This window comes from Diprion similis, chromosome 10 (genome assembly GCF_021155765.1).
Source record: "Diprion similis isolate iyDipSimi1 chromosome 10, iyDipSimi1.1, whole genome shotgun sequence".
Classification (NCBI taxonomy): Eukaryota; Metazoa; Arthropoda; class Insecta; order Hymenoptera; family Diprionidae; genus Diprion; species Diprion similis.
The window spans coordinates 6,482,763-6,504,874 of NC_060114.1; the positions used below are offsets into that span (position 1 = coordinate 6,482,763).

The 22,112-nt window shown below is 37.9% G+C and overlaps 3 protein-coding genes across 5 annotated transcripts; all 3 read left to right on the plus strand.

The window, feature by feature from the left end:
* On the plus strand, positions 1-2,952 carry LOC124411479 (hemocyte protein-glutamine gamma-glutamyltransferase-like). The gene is made up of 7 exons (XM_046890592.1): positions 1-478; positions 572-798; positions 1,096-1,700; positions 1,797-1,894; positions 2,000-2,290; positions 2,377-2,537; positions 2,653-2,952. Exons 1-7 carry the CDS (start codon positions 1-3, stop codon positions 2,950-2,952), a joined length of 2,160 nt encoding a protein of 719 aa, XP_046746548.1.
* Positions 2,953-7,000: 4,048 nt separating this feature from the next.
* On the plus strand, positions 7,001-9,912 carry LOC124411403 (hemocyte protein-glutamine gamma-glutamyltransferase-like). The gene is made up of 7 exons (XM_046890495.1): positions 7,001-7,478; positions 7,571-7,797; positions 8,091-8,695; positions 8,766-8,863; positions 8,967-9,257; positions 9,365-9,525; positions 9,610-9,912. The coding sequence occupies exons 1-7, from the start codon at positions 7,001-7,003 to the stop codon at positions 9,910-9,912; spliced, it is 2,163 nt and encodes a 720-aa protein (XP_046746451.1).
* A 1,606-nt stretch (positions 9,913-11,518) lies between these two features.
* LOC124411082 (gamma-1-syntrophin) lies at positions 11,519-21,128 on the plus strand. 3 transcript variants are annotated; one of them, XM_046889953.1, is made up of 10 exons: positions 11,519-12,010; positions 13,279-13,383; positions 13,818-14,016; positions 15,675-15,800; positions 16,756-16,920; positions 17,387-17,571; positions 18,243-18,401; positions 19,054-19,278; positions 20,616-20,819; positions 20,930-21,128. In XM_046889953.1, exons 1-10 carry the CDS (start codon positions 11,948-11,950, stop codon positions 21,035-21,037), a joined length of 1,539 nt encoding a protein of 512 aa, XP_046745909.1. In that variant the 5' UTR covers positions 11,519-11,947; the 3' UTR covers positions 21,038-21,128. The 3 variants fall into 3 exon arrangements, with proteins under 3 accessions (XP_046745909.1, XP_046745910.1, XP_046745911.1); XM_046889954.1 differs by having other exon boundaries at positions 16,759-16,920; XM_046889955.1 differs by having other exon boundaries at positions 13,821-14,016.
* Positions 21,129-22,112: the final 984 nt, after the last annotated feature.

The following is a 22,112-nucleotide window of genomic DNA, read 5'->3' on the forward strand; positions in this document are numbered from 1 at the left end:
ATGGTCGTTGCCCATGTGCCATTGACTGTGAGAGCGGTTGACCTGTGCGAGAAAGAAAATGCGGAGCACCATCGTACCGATCGTTATAAGCTCATCACCATGGACAAACCAACGCTGGTTCTGCGACGTGGTCAAAGATTCAAACTGATATTACGCTTTGACCGCCCTTTCGTTGAAGGCACGGACATTGTTCGCATTTCGTTCAGTTTCGGAGCTGATCCCAATGTGATGAGAGGTACGAAAGGAATCAGCACCGTTACCAGAAAAACTTCTGTTCCGGATGACTCGAAGGTCTGGAAGATGCACCCAATTGATTTGAAGTCGGAGAACATCACCATCGAGATTGAAAGTCCAGCGAATATTCCAGTCGGAGTTTGGAAAGTCAAAATTCATACGGCTGTATCGGGAGATGAGAAGACCACCAACACGTACGATTCAGACCGCGACATTTATTTCCTGTTCAATCCATGGGTGAAAGGTTAGAGTGAAACTGATAAGATACTCTTCTGTTGGATGCAATAATTATTTCAATAGAATCGTTTTACTAGCCACAATTATCTCTTTTTTGCAGAGGATCTTGTTTACATGGAAGACCAGAAACTACTCGAAGAGTACGTGATGAGCGACATAGGAAAGATTTGGGTAGGAACCGAAAAACACCACAGCGGCAGAGGATGGGTGTTTGGTCAGTTCGACGCTTGTGTTCTTCCAGCGTGTGAATTGATGCTCGAAAGATCTGGAATCAAGGACGTGGCTCGAGGAGATCCAATAAAGATGTCCAGAGCAATATCGAGAATAGTAAGATCCGAGTTCATTGAATGCTGTGCAACAATTATTGTATGATCCAGCGCTATCGTAGTCCATTGCTTTCATTTTATCCTTGCAACTGGGCAGGTAACATCGATACAACAAATGTAGACACAAATTTTTAGAACAATGAGTGTATCTAGCGAGTTTCATAAAAATTCTTGAGATCGTGGGTTTTAAGTGATGGATTTGATGTGAAGTTGCCCAGGAACTTCGATAGTGTCGTACTTAAGAAAAATGTCATGTGAACTAATTAGATATACGACTGATCGATATTCATAATAACAGGTGAACGCAGATGACGACAGCGGAGTTTTAGCTGGTCGTTGGGACGGAGAATACGACGACGGAGTTTCTCCATCCAGCTGGACAGGCAGTGTCCCAATCTTAAAGATTTTTCTGGAAACCAAAAATTCAGTTTATTGGGGCCAATGCTGGGTGTTTGCAGGAGTGATGAACACCGTCTGCAGGGCATTGGGACTGCCTGCGAGACCGGTTACAAATTTTGTCTCTGCACACGACTCCGACAAAACTTTGTCCATTGACTGCTACTTTAACAGTCACCATGAACCTTTGCATCGCGATCCGACCACGGGAAAAACATTCCGAGACGTGGTCTGGAACTATCACGTCTGGAACGACGTTTGGATGGCGAGGCCTGATCTGCCCAAGGGTTACGGTGGGTGGCAAGCCGTTGATGCCACACCTCAGGAGATATCTGATGGCATGTACCAATGTGGTCCAGCCTCCGTCGAGGCGATCAGGCAAGGCGCTGTGGGCTTCAATTATGACATTCCCTTCATGGTATCCACCGTCAACGCTGACATTATGCATTGGATAGAAGACAAACAAAGTGAATCTGGATGGAGGAAAATCAACTCCTCCAAGGATAGGTGTGTGTTTTTTGTCGACAAAGTTCTTTGGTTAAAATCAAGGTTCCCCATTTTAGTTAACATCTTAATTTTACTGATTCTGTCATTTATTTACAGTGTTGGACGGATGATTGTGACCAAAGCACCCTTCGTCTTCAAACCATACGATGACGGAGACCGAGAGGACATCACGTCGTCCTACAAACCGATGGAAGGTACGGAGGCTTGGAGCATATGACTTCACAGAATTTCAAATCACGAGATCAATAGTATCCAAGGTACTATATGGGGGAAGTATATTATCATTGTGATCCTTTTAGGCACAACGGAAGAGCGGTTGGCTCTGTACAGAGCTGCTCGTAGTTTGGATGGCGCAAGGATGTCCTATACTATTCCTGAGGCCACTGAAGAAGATTGTGAATTCACTCTGGTCGATCTCGACACAGTGAATATCGGAGATCCTTTCTCCGTTCAGGTCAATATCAAGAATAATTCTAAAGAGCAACGACATTTCCAAGCAAATTTATCAGCCAGAAGTGTCTACTATAACGGTAATCCAGGACATATGATAAGATCGGCGGTTGCGCATTTCACTCTTCAGCCCAATGAACGTAAGTTATATCACCATACTTGAAAGATGACCCGATGTACCGAAAAGTGATATAGTTCTCATACCATTGCTATCATTATGTTGCAGGAGAAGTACTTCGCTTGCCAATCACCGCCGACCAATATCTGGACAAGTTAGTCGAGTATTGCCATCTGAAGTTATTTGCTGTCATCACTGTTGTGGAGACTAACCAGACTTGGGTTGGTGAGGATGATTTCCGGGTCATTAAGCCAACCATCACCACAGAGGTAATGCAGTCTTAATCACTCAGTCGATCTGTCAGTGTAAACGTACAAAATGTTAATTATCAGTTATGTGCCATTGCTCAGACGTTCATACATATTTAAAACCATCATTTTGTAGGTCGTTGGTGAATCGGTTGTCGGAAAATTGGCGGTTATATCACTGAAGTTTAAAAACCCATTGAACAGGGTATTGAACGACTGTAAAATCAATGTCGGTGGTTCAGGATTCGTCACGGCCAAGGAGATGAAACTCAACGACGTTACTCCAGGCGAAATGGTTGAAGAAACGTATCAAGTCGTCCCGTACAAGTTTGGAACACACAACTTGGTTGTCACCTTTACTTCTAAACAACTCTGCGATATCACTGGATTAGCGACTGTCAAAGTGATCGATGAACGCAAACACCTGATACAGTAAGGGAGCCTGGAAGAACGGGAGCCTACTATAAGGAAAATTGTTAATGAAACTCATAATTTATAGAATTTATTCTTTTATTAATTACGAACGGTAGTTTTACTTATCTGGCTACTATAAGGTAACTGGAAAATCGTTAAGTTAAATAATTTTTGGATTAAAAGAAAAAAGAAAATTGAGAAATGTCATTCACTCCCATTACCCCACATTTCTAGAATTGGGAGCCACAAGTGTCCGATATGTCAAATGGGAGGCGTTAGTTTTGGCCATTCCGTCAAAAGTGAAATCTGAGGTTTCAACCTGTCTCCAAAAACTATAATTTTATTTACTCAAGTAATTATTGATTTAACAATAAGTAAAAATAAATATTTGATTGCAAAATCATACAGCTCTTATTACTCGTACAATATCAAATTGAAAGATACAAAAGTAATAATTTCATCTCGTTTTTTATTGCAATCTCAAGAGTGACACGTTAATGCATTTTAATGCTAACCTAGAAGGTAGAAATTTCGTACTTTTTATAAGCGCGGAGCAAAAAACATCCAACTGCAACCAAATCTTTGTCGAACGTTGAACCATGATACCTGAATGAATATAATTGCACTCCGTAACTGGTAATTTAGAAACATAATATTGTATCTAATAAGAAAGAAATTTCAGGTCACTGTTCAAAAATCTCTGGTAACTTCGGGGAATTTTAAGTTTGAGGTGCCAATACACACGTTCTCAAGTTGTATCAACTTATATCACAAGGTGACAACGTCATTGTCAAACGCAGTAATTGCTGTCCAGGTTTTGTTTTCCATTTTTTCTCTTCACGCTGCGTTAGACGATCAAGATAATTCAAACATTTCGTTATCATTTGACACGGTTCGTTTGCCGTACCATTACCACAGCTTCCTAGAAATTTAACACGCTTGATATGGGCATGCAGTCCGCAATGAGTAACGCAAATACAACTTTCTTGGATTCTACAGACATCTGCGTTTGATTTTTCTTTGAAAAATTTATTGAAAACGTAAGAAGTGATGGGATGAAAAAATTTTTGCATTTAAATTGAACTTTGAAAAAAATTTTTGGTAAAAGTCATCACTGTTTGTTAATGAGTAATAACTTTCCAGGGTAAAAGTTATGCTTTCTGATCCGCAGTAATGAAATCTTCAATTAACGCATTGTAGCGTTAAAAACAGTTCCAAAAACAGCCAAAAATTCACCACCTAAAGTATAACAAGGACGTTTTATTAGAGAACTGAACAAACTTTATAGTCGAGGATAAGGATGGCCCAAGTTCGAGAATTTATAAACAGTGCCAATTGATAGTGAAATAAGTGTGACCTTGAAAAATTTGTAAATACTTGGGAGTTTGTTTCCTGTAGGAAATTATAAGGAAACAGACAATCAATGGTTTCTAGGTGCTACAACTTAATTGGTTAGTAATGCAGTAGATTGGCGCCAAGTGAAACCACAATATGCTGCACGGCTACCACAGAAGATGAGTGCTTAGTGGCTGTAAAGTGTATTAAACCATTCGTCAAAAATCGTTGAGATTTTTTGCATGACTACCGCAGAAATATCATCGAATCATTGTTTTCATGGATTGTAATGAAAATTGATGGAGAAGAGAAGAAAAATTGAAAATGCCTCATACTTGGTGTTATTTGATGGTTCTTTTTTTTACGATCTCCAAAAAACGAAGAATAAACAGAAGCATAGTTGTAACGTAACGTAAAAATCCTGATCGGTGGATCTGGGGTGTGATTGGACACGGTACGAAACGATTGAAATATATTCTTCATCATGCTTATTATTTTTACTGATTCGTCACATCTGATTTACAGATCATTTGTAAGAAAGTAACAAGTTGATAAACATAAAAATACCTTAATATTACGTATCTTTTAGAGACCAGATAAAATGAGTGGTTTTGGTAGAACTAGCTTCGTCTCAACCTCGGTAGTTCTATTGCTAAGCAATCCAAATCATTACTATTAAAGTCCTATTAAAAAGTTTTTCGAAAGGAAAATATCGGTTATCTATTTTATTGAACAGTTTTTTGGGTTTCAATTTTCCCTTCTTCAGTCACAACGATAGTTAAAAAGCAATCAACGTCAAGTCAAAGTCACACACTCCTATTCATATGGGTAATTGCGGCATGCACTAACATTTGTGAAATTGAATCCGGCGCTTGGGGGAAAACTCATAGTCCAATCGCAGCAAAACGAGGCTCCGGGCGCACAAGAAGATCTCTACAAATACTTCGACAGAGCAGCGATCCCTCATTTCCGTCGTATTCTTCCGCCGTGAAGAGACAATTGTTGCGAGTCTAGAATCGACATTCGAGCTGCGGATATTGTTCCACCGGTTGTTCCTTCGACGCTTTTTGTCTTCGGCTTATTTCGAGGTAAGCCCAAAATTCGAAAATCAAGAATCGAAAATCGCTGGGATAACCGATTGAAAATAGAAAAGAATGAAACGTGAATTAAATTATTAACTTTTGTTAACTTTGTTTATGCGTTACACTGATACGTACACTTAAGGAAAGGGTAAGGTTAATTCGGTCAAAAAACAGCATGTTTTTAGGAATTTTTTTCAAACATATGGTTGATATAAATTTATTTATTAATAAAGCATGTAATAAAGTGACATTCTAAGAGTATTCTCTGAAATTTTTATTTTAAAATATGAAGAAATGAGCTGGTGACAGCAACTCTTAGTGAAGGCCTCAGAAAAAGGTGCTTTGTGGTGGACACAAGAATTCATTACTGGATCATCAGAAATAAAAGAAATATTAGTAGTTTATAGGTTTTTGAAGGTAACGGTGTCGAGTTTTTATTTTATTTCTGTTCGTTTTCATTTTTGTATTCTTAGTAGCGCTTTAGAAGTAAAAAACACCGATTTTTTACAAAAAAGTCAACAGTTTAGGCATTATAAAAATTACTCGAAAGCGTTACCTCACTGGTAATGTGTAGAAAGAGTGTGCAAGTTAAAATTTGATTCGCTGAAAAACTTCTCTAATTGTCAGTGCCAAACGTCTATTTATCTGGTACTTTGGTTAGAAGTTCGACTCCAAAAGGTAAAAAATTCATTGCTTGTTGATTCTTTGCATGTTTAGGTTTGACTGGTTAAAATTAATTGATCAGCTATTTTTGATCGACTTAGCCGGTTAACCGATCAGCTAATTACTTTAGGCAGCTAATTTTCAGCTAATTAGCCAAATTAATTGACTTGGCCGGCTAAGAATATCTTCTTATACATAATTACTAAGTAATCTTCGTTATGTTAGTTTGTAAGAATTGCTCCGATTGATAATGCACACTTCGAGGAAAAATCGAAAACTCAAGAACATGGTCATGAAGACTGTGAACGTGGAGCACAAAACGATATTTCTCGTTTCCCTTGGGCGTAACTTCAACTTCTTAGCAAAGCGTCTAGGTCAACGAGAGAGAAAAACTGTAAACTTGTTTGATTTTTGATTATAAGAAAAAGGAAGTCCATTGAGTTCAAATCGACTGGTTTGAAACGAGATAAAAAAAAAGAACGTGACATATGCTAAGTAGTCGTTTCCAGATGACTTAACACCTAATGCAGTTAAATCGTTGTGTAAGATTGCCTCAAACGTTGAGGACTTTGGGACCGACGCTATTGTGTTTCACGAAATACGCTAAATTGTATTTTAATCATATCTCGATCGCAGAAGGTACTGCACTTTGCCACGTGAAGAAACGTTTTCATGTGAAATAGCAGAATGCGGATAAAATTTGAGCGTAATGGGATTCCAAAAATAAATTAGATGGTTCAAATAATTGCCTATAAAGTTTAAATATTAATATCAGGGTAAAAGATAGCCTGAATTCTTAAACTGTTCGTTTGACGACAGAGTTTTCAGGAATATTTTATCAACTGATCATCGTTATCAATGAACTTTGAAAAATCATGTCAAAAATACTAATCACAACCGGTTACAGGTGAAAATCTAAATTTGGATAACAACTGCGACGGAATAATAACCTAATTCGACGCCAAGGAGGTAGAATTTGAACTCATCAAAATGGTTGTTCCCCATGCTCCCTTGACTGTGAAGAACGTTGACCTGTTGGAAAAGGAAAATGCGAAAGTTCATCGCACCGATCGCTTTGAACTTGTCGCCAAGGCAAAATCAACTCCAGTTCTACGACGTGGCCAACCTTTCAAACTAAGATTACACTTCGACCGTCCATTTCTTGAAAATATGGACATCGTGCGTATTTTCTTCAGCTTTGGGTCTTATCCTGATGTGATGAAAGGTACGAAAGGGGTTGGCACCATTGCTAAGAAAACATCTCTTCCGGCTCACTCGGAGACTTGGCAAGTCAGAGCAACTGATTTAAGGACAGAGATTGTGTCAATCGAGGTTCAGAGTCCGGCGAACTGTCCGGTCGGAGTTTGGAAACTCTTCATAGATACGACTGTATCGGGTCATGAAAACACCACCAACACTTTTGAAGTTGACAGCGACATCTATCTGCTATTCAATCCATGGATGAAACGTGAGTGTGAAACTGATCAGATACTTTTTTATCGCCTGTAATAATTAACTCGGCATAATTGTTTGACGAGGCATATTAATCTTTTTTTTCAGACGACCTAGTTTACATGGAAGACCAGAAACTACTCGAAGAGTACGTTATGAATGATACGGGAAAGATTTGGGTGGGAACCAAAAAAGAACCCAAAGGCAGAGGATGGGTTTTTGGTCAGTTCCACGCTTGCGTTCTCCCAGCGTGTCAATTGATGCTCAAAAAATCCGGAATCAAGGACGTGGCTCGAGGAGATCCAATAAAGATGTCCAGAGCAATATCCAGAATCGTAAGTGAGCAGTTTATCAGGTTGAAAAAGGCGGTTTTTTATACCCGTAAAAAATTCCTCTTTGAATTACGGTTCAATGTATCTTTAACTTTTGACTATATATTGAACTGATTATCAAAGATGTAGCATTTAAATTTCGAAAACATCGTGTACAGTTCATGAAAAATCATGAAAAAATGGATGTTGAGTGAGTGTTCTAAAGTGGCGTTTCTAACGTATCCACCCACGTGCTATACTAGGGAGAATCATGTCGATGAAAAGTTTTCACGAGTGATCGGTATTCACGATTACAGGTCAACGCGAACGATGATAACGGAGTTCTAGCCGGTAATTGGACTGATAATTACGATGGTGGAGTTTCTCCGTCAGCGTGGACAGGAAGTGTCCCAATATTGAAGAAGTTTTTAGAAACCAAAAACACGGTTCGTTTCGGCCAATGCTGGGTATTCTCAGGAGTAGTGACAACCGTCTGTAGAGCTTTGGGACTGCCGGCGAGATCAGTTACGAATTTGCGCTCAGCGCACGATTGCGACAACACGTTATCCATTGACCGTTACTTCAACAGCCGCCATGAACGTCTGTTTTTCGATCCAATCACGGGAAAAAGCTTCGAGGATTCGATCTGGAACTTTCATGTTTGGAACGACGTTTGGATGGCGAGACCGGATCTACCCAAGGGCTACGGTGGCTGGCAAGTCATTGACGCTACACCTCAGGAGACGTCTGATGGCACGTTTCAATGCGGTCCGGCTTCTGTTGAGGCGATCAAACAGGGTGCTGCGGGCTTCAACTACGACGTTCCATTTATGATATCCTCCGTGAACGCTGACGTCGTGAATTGGATTGAAGACAAACGAAGTGAATCAGGTTGGAGAAGCTTCAGCACCTCCAAGGATGCGTGAGTGTTTTTTATCGATGGTACAAATCATGATGATGCTGATTGTGCTGATTCTGCATTTTCCTTATAGCGTTGGAATTATGATTTTGACCAAAGCACCCTTGAAGTTCGACTCCAAAGGTGAAAGAGACCGGCTAGACATCACGTGCTCTTACAAAGCCGAGGAAGGTAGCCGGACTCACAACATTTCATTCTGTTGAAGACTAAGTTCTGCTACTAATCATGCATAGCAGCATACCGTGGAAGTGTATAATGCTCACGATAATTTCAGGAACACAGGCGGAGCGGTTAACTTTGTACAGGGCTGCTCGTTGTTTGGATAGTGCAAGGAGGTCCTACGCGATTCCTGAGCTCACTAAAGAAGATTGTGAATTCACTCTGGTCGATCTCGACACAGTGAATATCGGAGAACCTTTCGCTGTTCAGGTGAACGTCAAGAATAACTCTAAGGAACAACGAACTATCCGGGCAATTTTATCAGTCCGGAGTGTATTTTACAACGGTAATCCAGGCCACACGGTGAAATCTGTGCTTACAAATCTTACTCTTCATCCGAAAAAACGTAAGTTGATCATCAATACTTAGAAGATGACCTCTTGGACTGGAAAATGATGGAACAAAAAATTGTTGCACAAATAGTTTGATAACGATGATATTCTAATGCTGCAGGAGACGTGCTGCGCCTGCCAATCACAGCTGATCAGTATCTGGACAAATTAGTCGAGTATTGCCACTTGAAGTTGTCTGCTGTGATTGCGGTAAACGAGACAAATCAAACTTGGGTCGATGAGGATGATTTCCGGGTCGTGAAACCAACTATAAATATAGAGGTAACGTAGTTTCGATCGTTAAACCGAATATTTTACGTGTTATACGAGTCAGCTTACACGCTATGTAAAACCATAATTTTGTAGGTTGCAAGAAAATTGGTTATGGAGCAACCGGCAATGCTTTCACTGACGTTCACAAACCCCTTAAAGAAGATGCTGACCGATTGTAAAATCAATCTCAGTAGTTCAGGCTTCCGTAGCACCAAGGAAATGAGCCTCAAGGATGTTGCTCCAAGCAAAATGGTTCATGTAATTCATCAAGCGGTCCCGTACATGGACGGAAAACACAACATAGTTGTGACCTTCACCTCCAAAGAACTTTGCGATGTCACCGGATTGGCGACTGTGGAAGTTATCGAAGAACATGAAAACGCCATCCAGAAATAGATTCAAAGTATTCAGCTCTATTGCGATCCTCATATTGTAGTTATTGACGAAGTAAACAATTTTAATTCTTTTCGGCCATTTTTTAATAGGTGCTATTGAATTATTCATGACAGCATATATTTTCATTGTCGCACATTCACTGTCGCATCAGGTCTATCTTTGAAATGTCAATGATCGGTAATTTTTTCAACGTGCGTCGAAGAAATCCCTTTTTTTCATACTGGTCATGGATGACGAAGCACTTAAAATGAAGAAATGATAAAACAAGGGTTTCAAAGGTGTTACAAAAGTCCATCAAGTTGAGTTTGGGCGAAAAAAATCATCTCTAGCAAGAAAAAAAAACGGAAAGCTGAGAATTTTGGCCACAATAATAAATTTTCATAGTGAGAACGTCCCCAAAAATCAATGAACAGTAGAGTGATCCTTACTTGGGGGTGTTTTATGCATCTACATCAACTGCAACACGTGTTGCTAAACTCTGAAAGTTTGAAATGTAAAATACATTTAGTTTTTATAACCATTTCTTTCGTTTTCTATGACTTTTACATAAATTACGGGAGTCAAAGAAATTCTGTAATTCTCTTTTTATTTGAATATTATCATTTTAATAATATTCAATCATTATAATTTCGACTCAACTGAATCTGAATAAACTAAATTGTAGTGTTTAAACTGTATTCTAAATTAACAATATCAATTACCTTCAACGGTATCAACCTGAATCATCAAGATCAACGACAAGTAAGTGCCAACTTTTATTTGAAAAGTTCAAAAAAAAGAGAAAAACTCCGTGTTCATCTCAGGCAACTCGTGTTTAGAAATTTTGTCTTTGTACGGGCATTAAAGTATAGTGGCAAATTTTGGTTTTTTGTAAATAAATCAAAGCCAACCGAAATCCAGCCTATAACAGCTTATAATGATGGGAACAAACCCTGAAAACTTCAACATTTCATCATAATTTTTTAATATATTTCATTTTACATACAATCAGCTTAATAGCATTACTTTTATTAGCCGTACATATAGAGGAACAATAATTATAACATTTTGAAACTATTTCAGTCTCAACTGACAATCGCACGATTATTTCACAAAAAAATCCCAGATCTAGTCGAAGTATTAAAAACAAGAAAAAAAAAAAAAAATTTAACCAATACTCGTGAACATTCCTAATAAATCAGCCGCGTGACAAGAGTCTATAATAATATATCTCACACGGCTATCAGCATCGAGAATCGACCACCTCAGCGGAAACATTCCCGCGAACCTTTACACCGCATCCTGATTCCTGATTTCCGACTCGATTACACCTTCGGCTTTATTCCGTTACCGACTCGGCGTTCCGAAGTTCCAAGATGGCGCCAGCTCGTAACGCATCGGCTGCGTCCGTGCTCGCAGCCGATCGCTGCCTTCACTCAGCACTCGGTCACCCGAGGGTTCGAGTTCGGAAGGTCCGAGCGCCCGACACGTGGTAAAGGGCAGACGAAGCAGCGGCGCGAGATGGCGCCACTCGACGGGCCGGCTTTGAGTTTCTCGCGACTGCCGTGACGCGAGCCACGTTACACCTCACCCCTCGTACCAGGTCGTGTACTATCGTCCTACGAGAGCGAGGCGCTGAGCATGGCGACGTCCTCTTGACAGTAGCGAGCACGAAATGTCGATAGAGAAGACGAACTCTCGACGGTGTTTTTTGGCGAAATCCGCGAATCGGTCCGGGTGAACCGAGGTCTGAAGCCTCGGTGATATCTTTCGCGTTTGTTCGCCGCGCATTTTCGGACGGGAAAACCTCCGTGAGACATGAAAAATAATACCGGGCGGCGCGTCGAGGCGCCCTGCACTCGCTACTTTGACGCTATTGCCGAGACGATTAACTGCAGCTTCGATGTGGCCAGCACTGGTTATTATTGGCCCATGAAGGGCACCGCCTCAGAGCACGCTGGGAGTCCCGATGCACTTCTGCTTATTCCTCGCGTTCCTATTACTCTTCTCTATTTTATCGATGATCAATTTGTCAAGGGGGAATAATTCGTGAATTATGAGAATCAACTCGAGTAAGATGAGCACTCCGATCGAGGAGAAGATATACCAGAACCTCAAGGTACGTTTTCGTCGTTTAAGGAGATTCCGCGATCTCGAAAGCCTTGCATGGCATGTCTGGTTAAAGTTTTCCTTCTTCTGTCTTACCTGCAACCCTGCGGTACTGCATCTCCTCATTATTTTCAAATCAATAACTCGAGAGCGCTACTATACAGTCGGTTTAACTTACCCGGTTGGCTGGCTGGTCTTTAGACATTTTTCAATATACTCGTTAATGATGTTTTTTACCCGATTATTTACCAGTTTTTGATTATTGATTCTGCGATTCGTTAGTCCGATATTTTCACGTATCAGCTTTTTTATGTTTTGTTTCTCTTCTCCACCTGCGCGCTTTAATCTCAGATATAAAATTCATGGGTTAAATTTTGATTCGAAATTTGAATCTCGATCAAATCCCTAGATACAGGAAATGCAGATGGCATTTTTTTTTTACGAAGCTGAAGTTAGTAACGTTAACGTAACGAAAAATGATGGAAAAATTCATTATTATACAATTTTAGCATGACGTTCAAGGAGCTGGCGTTACAAAATATGATTATTTATTTGCTATTATGGTTTACTAAATTTCAGACAATCCCAAAGTTGCGAAATAATGATTTCTCCTAAACATATTGCATCGTTACAAATTTCAAACACATTTTCTTTTTCTCTCCATCTCGCTCTCAATGCTTCTCACGATCCTAAAGATCACTGATCCTAGGGAAGATTTTACTCATATTGAAAAAGATTGCTAATTGTATCCTGCAATAATTTTTATTCATTGTACAGTTGAGAAGTGTTAATAAATTTTAGGTATATAAAACCATATGAAAATCGATGTTAGAAGTTTTTGAAGTCATGATAAGGTCTAAATATTTTTCGGTCAATATGTTCGTAAAAAAAGCTATCACGGAATTTTCGTATCAACCAAAAAATTTCAATGTAATTGCAAATCCACAAAAATTATTCATTTACAAAAATCATTTAGCCGAATTTCTCAGCTTTTGCCGAATCGTAATTTTCAAAGAATTGTTCTTCATTATCTAACACGGTATGTGTATTGAAAAAACTGGAAACATATTTATGTTATTTGAACCCGCAAGGTTTTTATTTTCTTCATATTTAGTAGGACTTTGTTTATTTATCGAATTCCGAAATTACATCAGCTAACTTTCTGTTGTTGGGCAATAGTTATTGGTTTTATTTATTGTTTAGACGTTATTGGATTTATTAGACAGTATGATTGATTCACATTGTTAATGTTCAACTAATTTGAAGTATTCGTAAAAGGTTCGGACTGGTATGGTGACTGTGAGCGATGGAAAGAGCAAGCCGATTCCTATGCGGCTCCATCTCTCGATGGAGGTTCTCAAACTGCAGCGAGAGGACACTGAGGTAAAGTGAATAGTTTTAACACATCGAAGAACCATCGGAAAAAAAATTTTGTCCACAATTTTCTGCATCCGCTAAGCAAGAAACGCATCCATAATTTCCAGATTCCAAAATCCTAGTTCAGAAAAATTCATTCTCGTTATAAATTAATGCTTTGCGATTCTTCAAAACTCCACGAATTCTTTCGCTATTCAACAGAATTTTTTTTGAATTCTTTAAACTGTCGCAAACACTTATCTAATATCTACAATTCTTTCCAATTTAATATCTTCAATTTTTTTTCATCATATTTGATTCCCGGCAATTTATTTTTAAAAAATCCCTCGCCACCTTGTATTTTTATCCTGCGTTTATTCCGAATAATTTCACGCCGAGAGCACGAAATATTTCGTCCCGATAGTCGTACTTTGGGAAAAAATAGTCGCAACTAATTTCAGCAGGCTATGAATCACAACAAGCCGCCATTAGACGCGAAAGAAAGAATGGTTCAGATAACCAGACAGAAGATAGGAGGACTGGGACTCAGCATCAAAGGAGGCGCCGAGCACAAACTTCCGGTTCTCATATCCAGGATTTATAAGGGTCAAGCAGCCGACCAGTGCGGCCAACTTTTCGTTGGCGATGCCATCATCAAGGGTATGAAATTTGAAAAACCCGAATTACGTGGTTGACGAAGATTTTTTCAAAAGTATGCAACTTTTCGAGAGCTCAATTGTGTAAACCAAGGTGTCCAGTATTCATGGAAATTATGGAATCAGGGAATTTCAAATTCCCTGGAAAAAACCTGGAAATCTCAGGGAATTTCATATCGTATCTGGAATATACAAATTTTCATCCTAGGTTTATAAAAATTGAGCTATTTGGTGAGAAAAAGAAATTTTCTTTCAACTTTCAGGCAATGGTCATGAACCAAGTCCTGACTTCTTAAAAATTGTACGTGCTAGCAAATCCTTACAAATTCGCTTCACAATGAGTTGTGCTCTGGTCAAATATAGAATATTCTTGTTCGTATGACTGTTGTATTTTTCATTTATTGTGTCATAAGAACAAAGTGAATAAATAATGATTCTTGTCTGGAAAACCTGGAGTTTTCCGAGAATTACGTTTTCGCAAATAACTGGATACCCAGTAAACGTACACATATGAATTTGGCGGAAATACGTGAATCGAATCACACAATTCAATTGGACATTCCGTCGTTACGTCCTCCAGACCTCAAATTCTTTTCCCACAGTCTTATATATATAGTCACTAGACACCCTAAATCCTCTTCTTATCTTCCTCGAGTCAGCAGTGTGCTCTCTCTACTCCCGACTGCAACTACTTACAGTCCCTTGCACCCCCCCCCCCCCCCCCCCCAATAGACACTCTCAAGTCATCTTCCATTGGCCAACATCCAAGTTCCTCTCCTCTCTTCCCTTCTTCCTTTTCCGCATCTTCTCACTGTAATCTCCATTTCTTTCACAAGCAATCAATTATATACTTGAACATTCAACTCCTCGATGCAAGTTCCTCTCGTTTCCTCTTATCCTTTGTACGTGAGCAAAGCCGACGGGTTATGAACCCCAAATGGACATGATAACATCACGGCTGGGTTTGGAAGCGGTCTTCGATAGCCGCGTGATCGTGATCACAATCGTCCAGCCCGTAAAACCGTTGTTACATTAAAATCATTTTTGGTAGTTTACTTCACATTTTCCATTTCCCGAGAATCACGGATGTTTTTTTTTTTTATTGAAAAGGGGTATATTTGAAAAAAATTATTTTCATCACGTTTCTTACGATTTCACTGATTTGAATGCTTATGTGAAGTGAAATGCATCATCGATAATTCTTCTGACGTTTTTTGTAATCCCACTCACCTGGGAACAGTTTCATTCGCGTTTCATCTGTTTGACCCTTATTCCTACAATCAATCGACGATTCATTTAGTTTGTCAGGATCTTACTCACGCTTTCTAATAACTTTTCATTCAATTTTTTTTCGTTCAAGTCACCCGTTTTCATGAGTACTTAATACCTAATTTTATGACATGCTCAAACCGACGTTACTCAAATTTTCAATATTGAACTAACGGTTTTTCGATTTTTACATTGCTTACGGATTTTCATTGAAGATGAAAACAAAATTATACCGTTCTTGTCCAATATAGTGTACAAAAAAAAAAATCCATTTGAAACAAAAAACTAACGCAAACACGAATTTAGAGGGTGAACAATGAAAATTAACACCGAGAAAATAACTCAAATTAACCGACACGAACGGTAAAATGTTTTTCTTTTCTTATTCCTCAGTGAATGGAGAGTACATTACAGCCTGCCATCATGACGACGCTGTAAACATATTGAGAAACGCTGGGGACTTGGTGGTTCTCACGGTGAAACATTATCGGGCGGCAAAGCCGTTTCTACAGAAGAATGGTAAGCATAGAGAACAAAAGGAAGCGAAAAATACTTTTAGATAACGCGAGCGTGTTCATACGGTTTTCCATGCTTGTTTTCCGTAGACAAAGTAATCGTTTCTATGACACCTGAGTGAGTCTGCGAATGCGCATGCGCGGAGTACGTAAAAGTCTACTTTTCAATACTTCGCGCATGCGCTGTCGCGAACAAATCTAACCTTGCGCGGCCCTAACCTCAATTTCGTGCTTTGTGAAAACCGCGTGACATGCTCTTGATACATGAAGAATCGTGTGCAAGAAGGAAGCAACGATCTTTTCGCCTCGCGTGTTTGTCTCCTTGTTGCGCAATAAAATACTAATTCTCGGTAAAATCTCTTGCGCGATTGCAATTTTCTTACACCGCTTATTCTTTCAAAATACCTGACTACATACGATTTCCCTAATTTTTTTTGTCTCTTTGAAGCTTACAATGCTGGATCGAATCGATGTGTCACATTTTTTTGTCATTCTTTTTCAACTATATTATTTCAAAGACCAGTTTTCTTGAATTTTCTAGAAAAGAAATTTTTTTTTTTGTACTTTTGAAAATAAGAAATTTCCGTTACTTTCTTGCCAAGTTTTTGAAAATTATCTTTCAAAACATCAAAAATATGTCCCAATCAGGCTTGAATCAATCAAAAATTTAGGGACTTTTTTCATTTATTTATTTCTTTTACACTACAAAGAAAAGCATAAATGCTGCTTTGGAATTTAGAAACTTTTGCGTCGAAATTTTTCCAGCAAGAACTGGCTAAAAAACAAACAATAGATCCTTATTATTTTAGTCGCAAATAAATAACGAAGGTTCAAAGGAATAAAAATACCAGCTCGGAAATTAACCGACAAAATTCTTCGAATGAATAAAGCAGCGATTCTTCTATTCCAAATTTTCATCGCGTTTGTTGAATATTTTTCTGTCATTCCTTTTTCCCCATCAGAGAAGGAGGAAAAACTGGATAACGCCAGTAACGAGGTTGTAGAAGACGGTTGGATTTCACCAAGCAGAAGATCTGGCAGTCCTAGATGCGGCCACAGCAGGCACAGCTCGAACGCCTCCTCAACTTCAATTCAGGACAAAAAATGGCTCGATATCATAACCGGTACTTTACTAAAACTTTCCTCCTCTATATAAGAATGTTCGGTTTTTTTCTGATTCCTTTTTGTTTTTGTTGTACCTGGAATCTCATCGGAAAGATGAGAAAAAGAAACTACAATAACATGTCTTGCGTGATCTCAAAAATGGAATTCCATTTCAAAATCTCGATTAAGATCTTAAAAAAATATTTTCCAAGCAATCACACTCGTCCTGATACAATTACAACGAACAAGAAAAATCATAATTATAACAATCTGGTACGGACGTGAACAAAATTATTTTGTACAGAAATCATTGTAAAAAAAAAACAACAACAACAACAACACCAACCAATAACAAAAAGAAACAACAAAAACACAAAATAAACAACCAAATAAATCTTTGAAAAAATAATTTCATCAAATTCTCTGAATTGCCATTGAAAATATGTAGAAAAAACACGTATAATGATCGTATTTTTGTATTTTTAGTACCTCTGATGATGGCGTACGTGACGAGATACATATTTGGTACAGACAAGCTGAGAAGAAACGCGTTCGAAGTGCGTGGCTTGAACGGTTCAAGAACCGGAGTAATTCATTGCGATGACAGCGCGATTTTGAGCCAGTGGCTGAAATTCATCACCGACAACGTGACGGGGGTGACGCATCTACAGGTGACGGACGATTATTATATTTATTAAAATTATTATGGCTCCCGGTGAAATTTTCTTCCACTCTGAATATTACTTCGTTCGCGAATGAAGTGAGACTGAAAATTTCCAAGTAATTATCTAGTAAATTGCAAAAGAAAAAGTGCGATGAATTTTTATACACATGTTATCGCAAAAAAATTTTAAAACCTTCCACTGAAAGTGGATGAAAATAATTTCAAACTAAAGAATGTCCAAAATCTAGATACGAAAAAAAAAAAAAAAAATAAATCAAAAAACTACTCAGCAAGAATAAAAACTGAAACACCGATAACCTAAAGCAATGCAAAAATAAAATCAGGCACGGAAACAGCAACGAAAACAAGAACGACGATCGAACAGAAACGAAGACAATAAAAAGACGAAAAAATAAACTGAAACAAAATCAATAATATTTAAAAAAAAAAAGCAACCGGAAACAGTAGCTGAAACGACAAAACCAAATATACTTCACCAAAATTGGTAATTCTTGAAATTCATCCGATCGATTCTACATTTTTGACTTTGAATTATTTGAAGAAATTCTTTCGCAACAATTCTCTGCAGGGCTTAGAGAAGAAATAATGTTTTTTTACTGATTGACCGCGAAACTTCATCAATCAATTACTTTATTTTCTTGCTCTATTGATCAATAGATGAAACTATACAACCGTAACTTCAGCGTTGGCGAACGGATTGAGTACATGGGATGGGTGAACGAGGCTGTGAGTAATAGTAACCAACCCTGGCAGAGCTATAGGCCAAGATTTCTGGCGTTGAAAGGCCCGGATTTACTGCTATTCGAAACGCCTCCGGTGAGTAAAAAAAAAAAACTGGACCAATATTCAATGACGTTGAATAGAAATGAAATATTTTTTTTTAAATTGATTAACAACTTGGCTATTTAATTCAGGGTGGCCCTTAATATTGGTGAAAAAGAAAAAAAAAAAATTCTCTCACCCCTTAAATTGACGCGAAATACTAAAAAACTAATAATACTAATAATACAATGTGTTGAAAATCTTTTGAATTTCCGCAATGCCGAGTTATCATTCAATTCTTACTGAAATCGTTATCGCAACATTGTTTGAATTGCAGTGCGTTCAATGAACGATATATTCTGTACTTACAAAGAAGTTTCAGATCTCATCGAATTCTGAAAATTTAATCGGAGACGTGAAGCGATATCTTACAATTAGTATTATCCAAAATGTCATCTGGATCTTGTTGTACAGCCAGGAATGAAAATAACTTTAAAACAGTTGAAAATAAATTTCGCATCTCTGCACCTGGAGAAAAAATGTAATTCTGAAAATCCGATTATCTCTCGATCAAAACTCTGCAGAGAAAATTATTGTTAGCAAGAGATTTGCACAGAGTATAACAGAAAAATATGAATAAACCGAATTTCTTTGATGACCTAATAATTAGCGATTTTCTTCTTTTCTTTATAATTTTTCTATTCAGTGCAATATCGGCGACTGGTCTCGCTGCGCGTTGACGTTCAAAGTTTATCAGACGATGTTCAGGGTGATGAAAGAGTCCGAAAACGTCGACGAGAGACAGCATTGCTTCCTGGCTCAGAGTCCTGGAAAATCGCCGCGTTATCTGAGCGTTGAAACAAGGCAGGAACTCCTGAGGGTCGAAGCGGCTTGGCACACGGCAGTTTGCTCGGCCGTGACGCATCTCAAAGTGAGTAAAAGACAAAAAATAATTTCAAATTTTTATGAACGCCGTTTTAAAAAAAATTTGCGAAATCCCTTCAAGTTCGATTCTATTAAAAAAGTACGTACGGTGTCGGTGTCGGTGTCGGTGTCGTTGATGTCGGTGTCGTCGGTGTTGGTGTCGTCGGTGTCGTTGATGTTGGTGTCGTCGGTGTCGTCGGTTTGGTGTCGTCGGTGTCGGTGTCGTCGGTGTTGGTGTCGTCGGTGTCGTTGATGTTGGTGTTGGTGTCGGTTTTGGTGTCGGTGTCGTTGATGTCGGTGTTGGTGTCGGTGTTGGTGTTGGTGTTGTTGCTTCGAATGATGAAAGAATCGAGACATTTTCAGATCAACAGTAACCGTGGATAATGAAAAATGAGATTTTTTTAAAGTGTGAAAAGAGCACAGAAATTTCACTTCGTGGGAATACTTAATAGATAAAATGAAACATCTGACAATTTGATGTTATTGAAGAACTACTCGTTCTTTTTTTTTTTTTTTTTTTTTTTTTTGGATTGCTGGAAACTCAAAAAATGAAAACATTTTATTGATGAATATTTTTTTTATGAGAATATGGTAAGATTCGTTTACATTTGACCGTGGTATATAAATATATATTTTGTTTTCAAGCTTGTATAAAACTTGAAAAAATTTCAAGGCAATAATTGCATCAAATGACGAAAAAATGAGAGGTTTCGAATCTTGGAATGTACAGAAAGTGCAAAGTGATGAAGAGTAAAATATTTTTACACGAACGGGTATGTCGCGTGAATGAAATGAAAATATTTAGGAATTAATTCGAATTAGGTTCTATAGTGGAATAAACTTATTTTGTGAATTGTTGAGCGAATCACGGTGAATGAAATGATGCAATTACTTGAAATATATCGCAAAATACCACACCATGAAAAATAATAATTGCTTTAAACAAACACGTTTAGTCACGGAAATATCGATATGCTGTGAGTCCGTAAAAAAACCTTGAAATGAATAAATAAAGAATCATATCAACTGAAATTTAGGTGTTGATTTTCAATTCTTTGAAAACATAACGACATGAAAAATACAATTTCAAAATCGGTTCAAGGAACTCCGAATAAAAAGTAAAGTCTGAATCCTTGATTGTCGATTTTTCAGTCGCACAAAAATCAGATAACTTGTATTCTAACATTAAATAACTGCTGATAAAAAACAGTGACAAAAAGAAAAGAAAATCTCTGACGACGAATATTAGAAATTTGAAATTTTTGAATTTCAGCACTGAACAGAAAACAGAGAAAAAAAAACAACTCTGGACGTTTCATGTTTCATTCGACCCTTATTTTTCAGAGTCAGACTTTCCCGGTGACATTTAGCGGCAGAAGTTCAACCCTAACTTTAGAATGGACTCAGGGTTTCACCCTTGCCTACGAAAACGGAGGTGAAATTATATGGAAGTATAAATTCTCCCAGCTTCGAGGCTCCAGTGACGACGGCAAAAGTCGCCTGAAGCTCCACTTTCAGGAGCCAGAAACGATCGCGATCGAGACTAAGGTGATTATTAAACGCTGATTGGGTAGTTTGTTTGTTCAAAAATGTATAATTTTTTACTTTAACTACATTCTCACCTACTTATTTCTGAATTTCATTTTCATCAAACGCAGGAATTGGAATGCACTCAGCTGCAGAATCTCCTTTTCTGCATGCACGCGTTTTTGACAGCAAAAGTGGCAGCCGTAGATCCGACATTCCTAACATCCACGACTCCGTAACGCATCGAGAAACGTTAAAAACGGCGTCAGTAGCAGGAAAATCGGGCAAAGAAGATCGAAAACAAGGAGTCTTGACAGAGAAAATTAAGTTGGGGGAAAAAAAAATGCACGTGGAGAAATGAATATGCAACAAAGAGCATGAACTGACAAAATGTGAACAATTACCAAATATTAGATCGTAATTATTGATAACCGCGATAACGTATAATAAATTACAGGATGTAAGAGAAAAAAAAGTAAGACAGAGGAAAAAGAAGAAGAAACAGAGTTAAAAAAAGAATAAAGAAGAAAATTTACAATTATTATCCGTTGAATTGTAGTATATTTTATCAGGCTGATTATTCACGCTATTACTTGTATATCGTTAGAAACCTACTCGACAATTTTTGCTTTCGTGCCAAAAAATTGGCTTCTTTTATCACATTTTGTGTATCCAAGTTTTCGCTTAAAAATTTCAGAGTCTAAAACAGAAAATCCGAAATTCCGATAAAAGAATAAACAATCATTGATTATAATTTTGGCCCGAGAGCGAAAATTCTCATTAATTATTATTGATACCGGACCTGAGGAAATAAATAATAGAAACCTGCTGACTATTAGTATTAGAAAATAGATATCAGATTTAATTGAGAGTCGTTAAAGTTATTCTGTATGAATTATTATAATTATTATAGAATATATCTAAATGTATAAATATATGTGACGTCGTCGAAATATCTTGTTAAAGAAAAAGAAAAGAAAAAGAAACAAAAAAAAAACAACAACAACAACAACAGGGACAAAATAATTTTGTCGTTGACTGATTGTGTGCAATATTACGACATATTTTTAAAATAATTTAATCTCGTCTTGGTATAATATTAATTAATATTATTATGAGGAAGGAATTGCAGCTTCTTGTATTGCAAACAGTTAATTTGACGATGACGTTTTGACGCAGCTATTTGCAGAGAAACGATGAAATACAAACAGGGCGTCACATTTTTATTCTGACGACGTCATTTGATCTAAGAAACCGAAGAAAATTTTTCGTCAACCATCATTTCAGAAATTTTTTTACGAACAAGTTTTACGA